This window comes from Centruroides vittatus, unplaced genomic scaffold, assembly GCF_030686945.1.
Source record: "Centruroides vittatus isolate TY-2023 unplaced genomic scaffold, ASM3068694v2 scaffold_1167, whole genome shotgun sequence".
In the NCBI taxonomy this organism is placed as follows: Eukaryota; Metazoa; Arthropoda; class Arachnida; order Scorpiones; family Buthidae; genus Centruroides; species Centruroides vittatus.
This window is the reverse complement of record NW_027122671.1, coordinates 1634566-1648482: the sequence shown is the minus strand read 5'-3', so window position 1 is coordinate 1648482 and position 13917 is coordinate 1634566. Positions and strand designations below refer to the sequence as shown.

The 13917-nt window shown below is 25.7% G+C and overlaps 1 protein-coding gene across 2 annotated transcripts in view; it reads left to right on the top strand.

Moving 5' to 3' along the window:
* Window positions 1–12665, top strand: part of LOC136986725 (eukaryotic translation initiation factor 4H-like) — a 55245-nt gene extending 42580 nt beyond the window's left edge. Inside the window, exons 6-9 of one of the 2 annotated variants that reach the window (XM_067284314.1) lie at window positions 5230–5439; window positions 7601–7765; window positions 10375–10420; window positions 11826–12665. In XM_067284314.1, the coding sequence (XP_067140415.1) occupies window positions 5230–5439; window positions 7601–7765; window positions 10375–10382 (383 nt within the window). In that variant the 3' untranslated portion in view covers window positions 10383–10420; window positions 11826–12665. Of the gene's footprint in view, window positions 1–5229; window positions 5440–7597; window positions 7766–10374; window positions 10421–11825 lie in introns of both variants that reach the window. The other variant, XM_067284313.1, reaches the window with a different exon arrangement.
* The last annotated feature ends 1252 nt before the right edge of the window (window positions 12666–13917 follow it).

Below are 13917 nucleotides of genomic sequence, written 5' to 3'. Positions count from 1 at the left end.
GAATTTCCTTGTGGTAAGATAAAACTTTCAGCTATATTAAAAAATTTGTCGCCAAACTTATTCTGTTAAATTTAAAACAGTATTAATTAGCTAAAATTTGTAAATAAACAAATTTTAGCTGATTAATACTGTTACATAAAGCTTAGTATCAGTTATTTTCATTATCTCTTAGAATTCATTTTATTTTTAAAATTTCTTTGAATTTTTATTTAAATCAGTATTGTTAATTGACGATTCTTTAAGATTTGCATTTTAAGAATTACAAAAATATTAGAACAATTATCTTACCAGTTATAATTTTTCACCATTATTCAAAGGCTCAATTTTGTAGTGTATTTAAACAAATAAATAATGTAATATTATCTTATTCTAAATTTATTTATATGATTTTGCTTAATATGATGATAAGATTTATTAGAAATAATTATGAAAGTAAACAGTGGGAATTAAAATAGTATTGTATTGCTTCTTTCAGCGATTAATAGCATTAACTATTGAATAATCATATATTTATTATAAGGAACAAAATGAAATAAATATATTTTAAAAGTTATGTAAAATGTTCAAGTTGTTTCAAAATTATGTTTTCAGAAGCAAATTCTTTTTATGAATGGAAAAAGAGAATTTATATGAAGAGAATTTACATTCAGACATGGAATACAACATCTAAAAACATTGAAGTACAAAATATTTCAGATATATTCTTAAAAAATGACCAATATAATTTGTTTAAAGTGTTAACAAGTTCATTAGACAGATGTTATAGCTTACAACACAATACTTAGATACAATATGTACTCATTTTCATATTTTATTCAGTTATAGAATTATATGTATAATTTACAAATTTATAAAAACAATTTTCAAGAATATTTTCTAATGAAAACGTAAAAATTAGATATACCATATATTTCTGCAGATAAGACAAGATATAAATTTTCCTCAAAGTTTTAGTTTTAGCATACATCTGTGCTGTAAGATGACCCCTAAACTATCAATGGCCTATGAATTTAGTTTAGATCAGCGATCATCATCTGGATAATAATACTGTGTAACATATATGGGATTATGTCCTATTTGTAATTTTTCGAATGAACAAATTTTATTTTCTGCCTTGCAATTGTTGCAAACGTTCACACTGATTCGGGCATTCGGGTAATGACCTTGACTATTCACAAAAACGTTGTATGGGTTATTCTATTTTGTGGACATGCCCTACTCTCTACTAGTAAATAATTACGGTTTGTCCATTTTTTTATAATTGTTTTAATTTACAAGGTGCATCTGAAAAATTCAGTGAATGGTCCCATAGTTGAATAACCGTGCTGGATAGGATGTTGCGCTCACGCGGATGTAGTGAGAGACTTGCCAACTAGTGCTCCCTAGTGTCGAAATCACGACAGTTAAACAGAAGTGCGTGCAGCAAACAATGCAACGCAGTCAGTGTGAGAAGGAGTGTCACTACAAAATGGAGCAACGTATGAACATTACAGCACTTCCTCGCTACACGCCAGGTGACAGTTCTTCAACACTCTCCACATTCTCCAGATTTGGCACCTGCAGATTTCTTCTTGTTCCCTACCTGAAAAGCCTACACTTTTCTGACATTGCACAGATCCAACAACATATGACAACGGTGCTTCGTGCAATACTGAAAGAAGTGTTTGCTCACAGCTTCCAGCAGCTGTACAACCGATGTCAAATGTGTGTTGTCGCTAATGGCGATTACTTTGAATGCCAGTAAAAGTATTTTGTTTGTATCTCTTGTTTCCTTTATTTTATGAGACCATTCACTGAACTTTTCAGACACATCTTGTATATAAATTTCAATCTACTTTTTCTGTATCTGTCCTATAAGATGACCCCAGATTTTAGGAGCCTTCTTTTATGATTCAACTATCATCTTATCTGCGGAAATATACGATAATTTAGTGCAATTTGAGTAATAATTTTTTAAATTTATTTTTAAAAATTTTTAAGTAATTACTGTCTACCTACAATATGTTTTTGATTTTATATATATATATATATACTGTAGTTTAGATTTTATAGTTCTTTCCTTTTTATATACTACTAAACTTTCACAAAAAAAGTTAATTGCTTTCAACTGAACTTGTAATAAACAATAATAGAATATTATTTTTAAAAAATATTTGCAAATTAAAAAATATCTGAGACAAAATGCTTACATTTCAATTCAGAACAAATTTTATTTCATTGCAGATTAGTCTGTCTTACAAATATTCATAAACATTTTTTGTATTGCTTATATTTACACTTTATCTAATCATAAAATGTGACTAGTATTAATTAAATATTATTGTCTTAATTTTTATAGTTAATAAACTGTAATTTTCTTTTTTCTGCAATTTTATTGAAGTATATGAAGTGTGCATGCCATAATGTTGTAAATGCCAAAAAAGAAACTTTTCAGGAGAGGTAAAAAATGCTTTTTCTAATGAATGAATTCATTTCAATTTTACAATAAAATAATAAAAAACACACTAGGTTACAAATTCTCTGGAATATCAAAATGATGTAAATATAAACTATAACATTTTAAGTGCCAAAAGTCACGTGACTTGCACTCTGGCACTTTAAACATTATATCTTAATATAAATTCATCTTCAAAATACAGCCACTTACAGTGGCAATATTGCCACAATATTCTTTTGTGGCAGAAAACATTACTTTTAGAATTCAATTCTTCAATAAAATGTATTTAGAGAAAAATGGCATTTCCAACGTTATGGCATTGCATACTTCCTATGTGCATGCTATGTTCAGAAATTCCAAATCGTAAAAAATATCTGCAGATTATTTCATAAATTAATATGATTGTATTTTGAACCAGGAATTAGCATAATGTGGAGTTTGGTATTTGAAATTTGTAAAGTTTTCAGTTAAGAAAGTTCTGTAGTTTAACATACTTTAAAATGATATTTAATATTTTCATTGTAATTAATAGAATTTTTTTTCTATTGACAAAACTTTAAAAAAAAAAACTGTTTATGTTGTCACAGATTACAGCTGTTAACAGAAAATTCTTTCTTTGGGTATATAAAATTCAGTTTTTCCTTTCCACAAATACAATAGCAATTATTACTTCAACCTTCATCATCAATATACAAAATAATTTTCTTGATAATCAGTCTAATGAGAAAAGCTGATTTTGTTTTTAAATCATTAATAAAAATGATGAATAGTATATGAAATTTATATTTTGTAACCTAAAACAATTAAATATTTTAAAAAACAAACAGAATTAAGCATTCTTCTGATTGAAAGATTATCTATTTGCACAAATTGAAATTGAAATATTTGCACAAAGTTTGATTCATTAATATCTGGTTGATTATGGATATTTTGGTTATGAGAATATGAGATATTTCTGAAATTTATGTTCGAAATAAAATATATATATATATATATATATTCTCTATATAAAAGAACTGAAAAATAATGCATTACACATTTTAGAAGTGACCAGAAAATATTCTGAAACAAATGTTTATTACAGAATGTGCTAGTGCTTCAAGAAATGGCTAGGAACTTCTTGAAATGACAAATTTCAGCATGTAACTATGACTTACATTTGTTGAGATAAAATCTATTTTTATCAGTGATAGTTGTAAGAAGCTAAATACACTTTGTCCTTCAAGAATTTCTCTGGAAATTCTTGAAGGACAAAGTGTGACTACCCAATTTTTATTGCTATGCTATTTTTTAGTTGATTAGAAATTAATTAACAAATTTGACAGTTAAGATAAACATTTTTATCATTTCATGATAATTTTAAAGAAGAATAATTGCAATACTTGTTTTATGTAATTTAAAACAGTACTTCAGGATCATATTTATTATCCATGCAGAAGAAGGCATGTGCACTAAGACACCTATTGACCACAAAGTTACAAGTGGTTTGGGTCATAATAAAAAATGGAAGTTAACCCTTTCCCTGCCGTCTGCCACGCCCCCTTATTTTGTAAAACGGCCAAGGTCAAAATAGGTAAATCAGGCAATATTATTTTAAAAATTCACCAAAAATTAAATTATTATTTGATTCATATGAAAAAAATCACATATATTTATCAATATAGTTAGTTTTAAATACGACATTTTTCAATAAAGTTTGTTTGAAAAATTTATGAGAAAAAAAAATAATATATGATAATTGACATTCAAACTTGAAAATTTGTTACTTTTTGTCAAAATTAACATTGTCTGGTTACTTTATTCTTATTGTCACTGAGCCAGAATGACGTAGAATATTGTTCTGTACAGTTTGATATTACATTTATGCACGTACGTTTATTCGTTGTGAAATTATCGCACATTATATCAAACATTTGTTTGAAATCTGAACTTTATTCTGCTTTCATCTAACATAATTAACTAATATACTTTATTCATTTCATATCAAACAAGACTATATATTTTTGTAATAAACATACGATTACCAATAGCAATAGATGTAACATTTGCTAATATTTTAGATTTAAAAAAAATTAAAAATTAAAAATTAAAAAAAATATATAAAATATCAGAACTGAAGGTCATAACTTAAATATTTACGATATATTAACATATTATATCTGAATAAACTTATTATAGCATAAATCAACTTATTATAGCAATATTATTGCATGAATATGCTAAAAATAAAATAAAAAATTATCAGAAAATGAAAAATTAAGAAAAAATAACCGATAATTAAAATTTTTTAAGTCGACAAAACACCACCTGGACAAAAATATGTAGAATGAACGATAAACAAGACGATGCCGTCAAGTGCTGACATCTGTTGTCGATAAATTTTATAAAAATCGATTGTTAACAGGGTAACGATCAATCGGTACCCTGGCCGTTTTGCTAAACGAATAGGGTAACGATAGATCGGTACCCTGGCCAGGAAAGGGTTAAGAGATAACAATACTGTAGCAAATTATACTTTGAAAACAGGCAAACTTAATTTATCTAAATGGTTATAATAATTGATCCTGTTCTAATATTGGTTATAATAATGACACTGTTATGACATTTATTTACATTTCAAACATAAATTCAGAATTTTTATTTAATTGATAAAGCATTGACTAAGTTGTGAGAATTCAAGTTCTTATCTCAAATTGGTAAAACATTTTCAGAAACATTATTAAATATAATTAAATCATTTGTTTTTGTAATAATTTCAAAAAAAAAAATCTTATTACTTTATTATATATTAGGATTTGGCAATAAACGTTTTGGTGAAACACGTCGTGGAGGAGGTGGAGGAGGAGGAGGAGGATTTCGTGGTGGATTTAGTGAACGCGAAAGAGGAAGCTTTCCAGAAAGAGATTTTGACAGAGGGCAACGAGGAGGTGCTTTTTCAGGCAGGTCAGGGCCACCTGCAAGAAAACCTTATGCAGTGGAGGAGTTCAAAGATATTGCACCAGGTATGTGTTAACATCAGGGTTTCTCATATATGAATCTGACAATTTGATTTAAAAATTTGTCATTAGATTTTAAGACTGAAAATTATATATACTATATATGAACGTATACACAAATACATACTCAAGTGCCAGCATCATATGCATTATCAAATAGGTAATCAATTTTGAATTTTGAATGATTTTCAAAATATTCATATTATATATTGAATTATACTATGTAATTTGTAGTAAAGTTTTTTACTTACAAAATTTTATTTCAAAACAATTTCAAATTAATAAAATTAAAGTTGTTTTGTTTAGAGAACATAGTTACATCTAAGATCAAATACTTTCAAGTGCTTTCAGACTAAAGCTCATTTTCAAGAACAAAATTTGAAAGATAAGCTCTTTCCTTCTTTTTCTTGAAGATAAGCATTATCCTGAAATCACTGAAATGCTTTACCAAATCAAATTAACTGTCAGATTAATTGTGGTTTGATTTATATAGGTATACTGAAGTGTCTTGTAACTGATTGTCAGATAAAGCAACGTTGTTTGTTTTTCCATCATTTTCACCAAATTGATGGTGATAAATGAATTATCAGTACTTTTTGAACAGCCTACAATTAAAAAAAAAAACATTATTTATGTAATATTTGAATTGAGAAATTTAGAAGTTATAGAGGAGAAAGCTGAAAAAGTTGTGTGTGTACAGTATGTGAATTGTGTAAAAGTGAAACTAAAACTTTTGACACTACACAACTAAAGCAACTATAGGAGGGTGTTTGAAAAAGCCACCTTTTGTTATGATGTTGGTTTTGTTAATAAAAAGTATCCATTGTGTGCATTAATAGTTAGAACTGTCCCTGTGCATCCAAAGTAATCATTTGCCATCTGTGACAACAAATCCACATATATCAATCCCATGTGAAACTATTATAATTTTAAATTTGTAGATTTTAACATCTGTAAGGTTTCATGCCACTGTGTCTTTTATGTTGGTTTGTCTCGTGACAACCTTTGGCTAGAATAGTGAGCCTCATGTTAATGTTTTGTTTTTGTATGCCTTCTTCGAAAAGTGTTGCAGTGACATATAGATCCTGGATGGAAGAGACAACGTTCAACTGGTTAGCAAGAAAAACTGTATTTATTAAAAGTTTTGTATTGTTTTATACATGCTTTTTTTTTACCATGTCATGAAGACAGAGAGAGAGAGAGAGATTTACACACTATTATAATTGCTTAAAGTTGTCAGCAGGTAAATGAGTTGTTGATTTCTCCTCCTTTGTTGTCTATCTCTGGGAATTACTGTTTGTTCTTGGTTTGTAAATCTTGCTAGTGACTCCCAAACTTTGCTTGTGTACTCCAGTCCACAAACTCGCTGTCCTAATACATTTGTAAAGATCACCAAACTACCTTCAGGACTTTGAAATACTGAAGTTTTAATTTTGGTCTATCTAATCACTTGGATGACCAGTGCATGTTCATTCAACTGCCTGAATGGGTCAAGCAGGTGACAATTAGTTGGATCTTCTTGTGAGAATATATTCTTTGTGTGAGTGTTGTATTGTCATTGTTGATGGAAAAGTGTCACTATGCACAGTGTAAACTTTTTTTTACTCTAATGATTAGGATCTCAGTTGTGTGTTTTATTATTATTATTATTGTGTTGGGTTATGTGAGATATACTCGGTTAACACTGGTGGCTGTGTACTGTGCCGGACCAAAGTCAAGCATAGTAACCAAAACAAAAATTAAAGAAGTGTATTAGTGTGTGTGTCTGTATTCAGGAATTATTATTATTATTAGAAAAATTGTTTGAAACAAAAGTTGCAAAATGATACTTCAAAGAATTCATGACATTTTATTTTAAACAAATTTGTAAAATTTGCAACTAATATTATAAATAAATTTAATATTCAAATAATAATAAAAATATATTTTTAAAAAATTTACTGGAACAAGAACAATGATATGTTATGATTAAAATTATGTAATTTATAATTTTAGGATATAATCTTAATTATTTAATAATTTATTTTTTAATTTGCAAAATAAGAAATTCATGTTTAAATAAAAGCATATTACTAAAAACAGTTTGATTTCAATTTGTGAAAGAAGAAATTTTTTAAATTAATTGGAAATTCTTTGATGTAAATTTTATTCTTACACACATCAGCAGATGATGGTGGACACAGGCCAAGACTGAAACTTTTACCCAGAACTGTTTCTGCTCCAGTTAATGATGTAGCAGAGACATCTGATAGAGTGAGTATCTTTGGAGGTGCTCGACCTAGAGATGAGAAACAATATGAAGAAAGGCGGAGAAAAGAATCTGAAGGAAAAGGTATGATACTTAATCCATTGAAGATACTAATTTAAATAATAGATGTTCAGATGTTTGCCTATATTATCATGTTAAAAAATATAACAATCAAATATTTTCTATTTTTTGTGCTTAAAGTATTATATTTTATTTTACTTGAAATTTAACTTCAAGATGTGGTGCTTTTGCATTATCAGTTTTAATGTTGGTATTTTTTTTTATGATTTAATTTTTTATTTTAGGATGTATTAAGGAAAAAAAATACAAATTTTCAAAATACAGTACAATATAATAATGCTAAAAATTACGTAATTTTATATTTAAAAAATATTTGAAAGAAATTCTGATATGCAGAATGATTCAAAAGTGGTAGATAAAACTTAATGACATGATCAATGATTCAGTTTACAGTAAAAAATGTTAATACACCCTCTATCCAATTCTCAAAAATAATTGATGAAAAAAAATCTTTGTCAAATCATTCACAGTTTTAAGTTTAGTTTAGCACTAAAAACAAGAAAACAAATTATGTTGAACAATGTTGTGTATATTTCTATTATCTATGGGTGTAAAGCTTGTATATCTAGTGAAAGCAATCACTTTGAACAACACTTGTAAATTTAATTTTTCATTTTTGTTAACTAAATATGTTTCTAAACTAATAAATAGTGAACTGATTCGAAATGAAGATTTTTCTCTGTAATTTGGTTATCTTTGAGAATCAAACTGGTATATTAAAATTTTTTACTCTAAATTAAAACAATGACCACCCCATAGATTTTATAAAATTAAAATTAAAATATAAAATTAACAAAATTTTCATTAATTATTAAAAAAATAAATGAATAGAATAGAAATAAATGCAATTAAAACTTTGAAGCTATTATTGTAGGCAAGTTAGAAAATCTGAAAATGGCAAACTCTGTAAATCTGAAATATATACAAAATATATATTTCAGATTTAATCATATTTCTGGACAAGTCATCTGTAGTTCATTTCATTTTGTCTGACTGTTAACTTTTTGTTAGCACCTTACATCATTTCTTCCTCTTGCAATAACTTATTTATGTTCTTTCATATGAATTTATATTGCTTTATTATTTCTATATTTTCAGTTTTTTAAATGTTTAAATTTAGAAGGAAACTAATTAATCAACAGCAGAATATAGGATAAGATTTTCATTTATCTATTTCCATTCATTTGTCTATTATCGTAGATGAAGTTTGGTTTTGTTTTAATTTCTGTTTTTATCTTGATTTTAATATTATTATGTAATTGTTTAAATATTTCATTTTTTCTGATTTAGACAACCAAGTAAAATACATTATTAATAAATGATAATTACATCTTATTGATTCCATTTATTGCATTGATTCAGTCTTCTTGAAAAGATTTTGATTATAATGTGTGTTTATGATTCAAGATTGACGTTGATGTTTCCTTACAGATTCAAAATACAAGCACAAAGTTGAAATTATTTGTTTTAATGGTTATTGTTAACAGTGTGTGGATTACTTCTGATTGCCGTTTTTGCATTGTTGCTGCTCTAATAGCACTATCAAGATTGCATCATGCGATACCATATCAAATGAAAAACTCCAAAAACTCCAAAAACTGGATGTTTTTACTAAAATTAATACCAAAAAACCTTAAATCCAGTAAACATAGAATGTTTATTAACAGAATGAACATTTTCAACCATGTACAATAGCCATCTTAGGTTCTAGAATGAAATACAATAAATAGAAAAAGAAGTACATTTGAAATTAAAAACATTCAAAAATTACAAATTTACATAGTGTCACGGGCACAGGAGCATAAACATATTAAATAAAATAAAGAAAATAGGAATAAATAAATAACAAGAAAAATATTAAATACAAAATAAAATAATTAAATTAATACAGCAATATATACAAATATTGTGAGTAAAAATATAAATATAGTAAATTGGTGATAAACAAAACTATAAAACATCGAATAATGCTCTCTAAGCATGTGACAGAATCTTTAAAGTTAATCGTGATCCCTTTCTTACTAACCTTTAAAAGATTCTGCAGTGGTGTCACGTGTGTATTTGAATTTATGTTCAGCAAATTAATTTTCATTGTTGCAATAGAAATATCATAGATAAATACAATTGCACCAGGTAATGAAATGTGAAAATCTGAAGTGAAGGTTCTTGCATATTTGAATTTCTTGACTGTTGTTTTGCTATATAAGTATGGGATTGTAAAAGCAGTTTTTTTTTTTACTGTTGTCCTTCCATTAAGCATCACTCTATTCTTACTTAAAGTATTTACTTAAAAATATGGTTTTGGCTGTTAATAAAGAAAATAACTTAAAATTGCTGGTAAAATTTATCAAAATGGATTGTTTTCTGGTACAGATAATATTTATATCAAATTAATAAAAGATCTTATTCAATAATTATTTTGACATTTTTCTTCAAATACTTAAATTGTTTACAACTAGTTAATGTATAGATTTTTATCACTGAAAGAAATAGTAAAATTATCTAACATTCCATTCAATTTAATATTGAAAATTCATTATTTTTAATTTATATTAGAAATGACTTTTTAAATTTTATAATAGTATTAAATAATTGCATTGATTTATTTTCAGATGAGTGAACATAAACATGAATAAAAATCCTAATACAGATCATAACGTAAGTATTTGTGTTTGACTATTATCTTTATAATAACAGATTGTGAAGTTAAATATATTTTAACATTATCTTGTGTCACAAATACATAGAATTTGTCTTTATAAAGTAAGTCATTTAAATTAACTGAATTTTGAAATTCATAATAACTAACTGTAATTATAAACTTTTTTCATAACTTTAAATTAAAATATATATTTTTATTTAATATTAAGGAAAAATTTTATTTTCATTACAGTGTATGTTTAATGTCCTTTTTTTTGTAGAAAAATAATTAATAATACAATTTTTAAACAATATAATTATGTAAATTTACTGAAATGTAAAATTTATATACTAATCATTTTAATATTTTATTCAGATTACAATTCATATATAATGCAATTTTTACTTGCATGAGTAAATATATTAAAATATTAATTATTTAAAATTAATCATGTTTGGAATATTATGAACAGTGTTTTAGCTGTTGTTTAATGTATTTTTTAAGTTCAGTTAAATAATTTTTTACTGTCCTCATTAATACATAATTATGGCCATCCTCAAATCTACAAAGCCTAAAGAACTCTGTCTTTTAGATATTTGGTATTCATTAATCATGAGACAAATAGAAGTGTGCAAACTGCTAAACATATATATATATTTTTGTCCTTGTTTTACAATTTAATAATTTACCAATAAATTATATCTGATAAATTGTGATCTAACAAATATTCACAGCATAATCACTTTAGAAGTTGTATTTCTTTAAAGAAATACAAGTATTACTAAAAACATACGAGTACTTAAGAAATACAAGTATTACTTAAATTTTCTTTCAAAACTTGGTGGTTAAATTTATAAGAACATAATAATGCATGTTTATAATTTTATGTACAAAGTGTTTTCTCAGTGCAGTCACAAAAACAACATAATAGTCAGCACAAGTGTTTATATGAATCACAAATCTAAGCTAACAAACAGAAAACAAACCTGATTCTTACTGAAAGTAAGAAGCTATTTGGTTTATTAATGAGACAAGCAGGACAAAATATCTTGCTTGTCTTTAGACCAGAAATTTTTCTCCAGTGGCTCAGATGAATGGACTATATATATATATATATATATATATATATAAACATTTCCAAACAAGAACAACAGAATTAAACATACAAAAAATTAAGTGTTTTTATTATAGCTTGATTGATAGAGATAATGTAAAGTCTTATTGAATTATACAGTCAAATAGTGTAAAAATGATTGATAAAGATTTTATATTGTTATATTACCATACTATTAATAGTAATGGTAATATAGTCCAATTTAATCTGGCATTCATTTGACTTCAAAACATATTTAAATTTATATTTATTTCATTGTTTTTTACTCGATACAGATATACTAATTTTTTTAATATGTGTATTTTTAGATAACTGCCTCTATGAAATAATGTGCTATTTTCCCATCGACCAAGACTACATGTATGCTGCTGATTTATCGCCCATCACAGGTAATTCACAAGCAGATAAAAAAAGAAAGAAAAAGAAAAAGCTCACATCTGAATGGACTATCATGCCTAAAATTTTATTTTTTGTGTCAATATCAAATAATTTCATTCGAAGAAAAAATTTATGAAGGAGCATAATTTATGTAAAAGTGAACTCTTAAATATTTCATAATTCTTTGCAATCAAGCATCATTTTGATGATGATAAATGTATCATTGTCCTAGTCATGCAGTTCTATCAGGTACAAGTATTCATTTTGTATGTTACTACAACATTTCAGCTTAAAAAATTAGATAAGCCTGTAAATTTTCGTACTGGGATGATAACCACACGTAGACTTAATTCAAGTGGTTTCAAATTCCTTCTAACATATGCTGCATCTTTAATTTCCGTTGTGCTCAGTAATGTCAACATTGCACTGTTTCATAGAAGATATCATCATTTTAAAAAACTGTGTAGGATTATATTGATTATAATTGTCAATATTTTTATAAAAATTTCAGTATTAAAATTCTTTTCCAAAACAGACAGAAAAGTATCAATTAGATGTGTTATTAAAACTAATAATGTATACATATATATATTTTACGCTATGTAAATTTGAATCAATGTAAGTTCAAGATACTCAAAAGTAAAATATATATATGTATATAAATATTAATTTATGGGCATCAAAAAATTTCAGGCAGCATCTTAGTGTAAAAAAAAAAAAAAAATAAGTGATGGATGTTTGATATTGAACTAATAAAATAAGTAAAGGAATTTTAGATGGTTATTTGTTGATTTTTAATATTTAAATTTTCAATGTAAATGAATTTTACAAAATTTTTCAGATTTAAAATTTTATATCACATTACTTTTTGTTATAAATTATTCAAATTTCATAATGATTTTTTTTAAAAACCACAAAATTTTGTACTTAAAAATTTCATTTACATGATAATTTTTGAGTGTTAATTTAAAAAAAAAAATACAAAACAAAAATGCTATAATATTCTTATTATATATTAAATCATTGTAAAATAAGTTTTGTGAAAATAATAAAAATTAGTACATTATTTTAATCTACAATCATAGTTAGAAATGCATTATTATTTTTAATTGTTACAATGAGCATTAAAAAATCATTAACAAGTAAGTTAAATTGATTTTAAATAATATTTTCAAATAATATATATAAATTTTTAATATTTTCTCTCTCTTTTTTTTGTTAAATTCTCTTATGAATATTTTGCAATTTTATTCAAATGACTTATTACATACAAATCAGATAAAAATGCCAATACGTTCAAGAAAAATTGAATATTAATGAATGTAGTTAATACCACATCTTTGAGAGTAATAGAAATAATTTTTCCTTATTGATATACAAGTGATGATATAGCTTTTGCTTTATTAAGTTTCCTATTTATTACCTTTATTTCTAAGAATAAAAAAAATGGAATTAATAATTGATATATAATTTTTTATTTACTTTAAGTTGTCTTTTAAACTGATAATTTGGGATTCTTCAACAATTCTTAACTGATAGTTCTTCAAAATAGCAAATCCAGAAAGGTCATACAAAGCAATGCAATTCTGTCATTTGTATTAATTGATCCATTTGACTCTACATGTGTTAACTATAATCAAAGAGAACTTATAACCATACCTTATAACACAATAACTATAAAAATTATGCTATTTAATGTATAGATCTGTTGCAATTGTAAGGAGTGTTTTATTTTGGTGATTAAGTTTATGAATTGTTTAGGTTATTAAATTTCAATTAAATGTTTATATTTGTAGTTACTATTATATTCATGTATGGCTGAAGAGGATCTTTGTGACTGAAATGCATACTGGTAATAATAGTTGCTTATTAAACATCAAAGTGTCATCATCACGATGACACTTTGACATGATGTTCTGAATAACAGTGTGATATATCTCTACGAATTTAAATATTTGAAGAATTCTAATTTGACTCTCACAATGTTATAAAAATATCGTATTTACTTGCATATAAGACGAC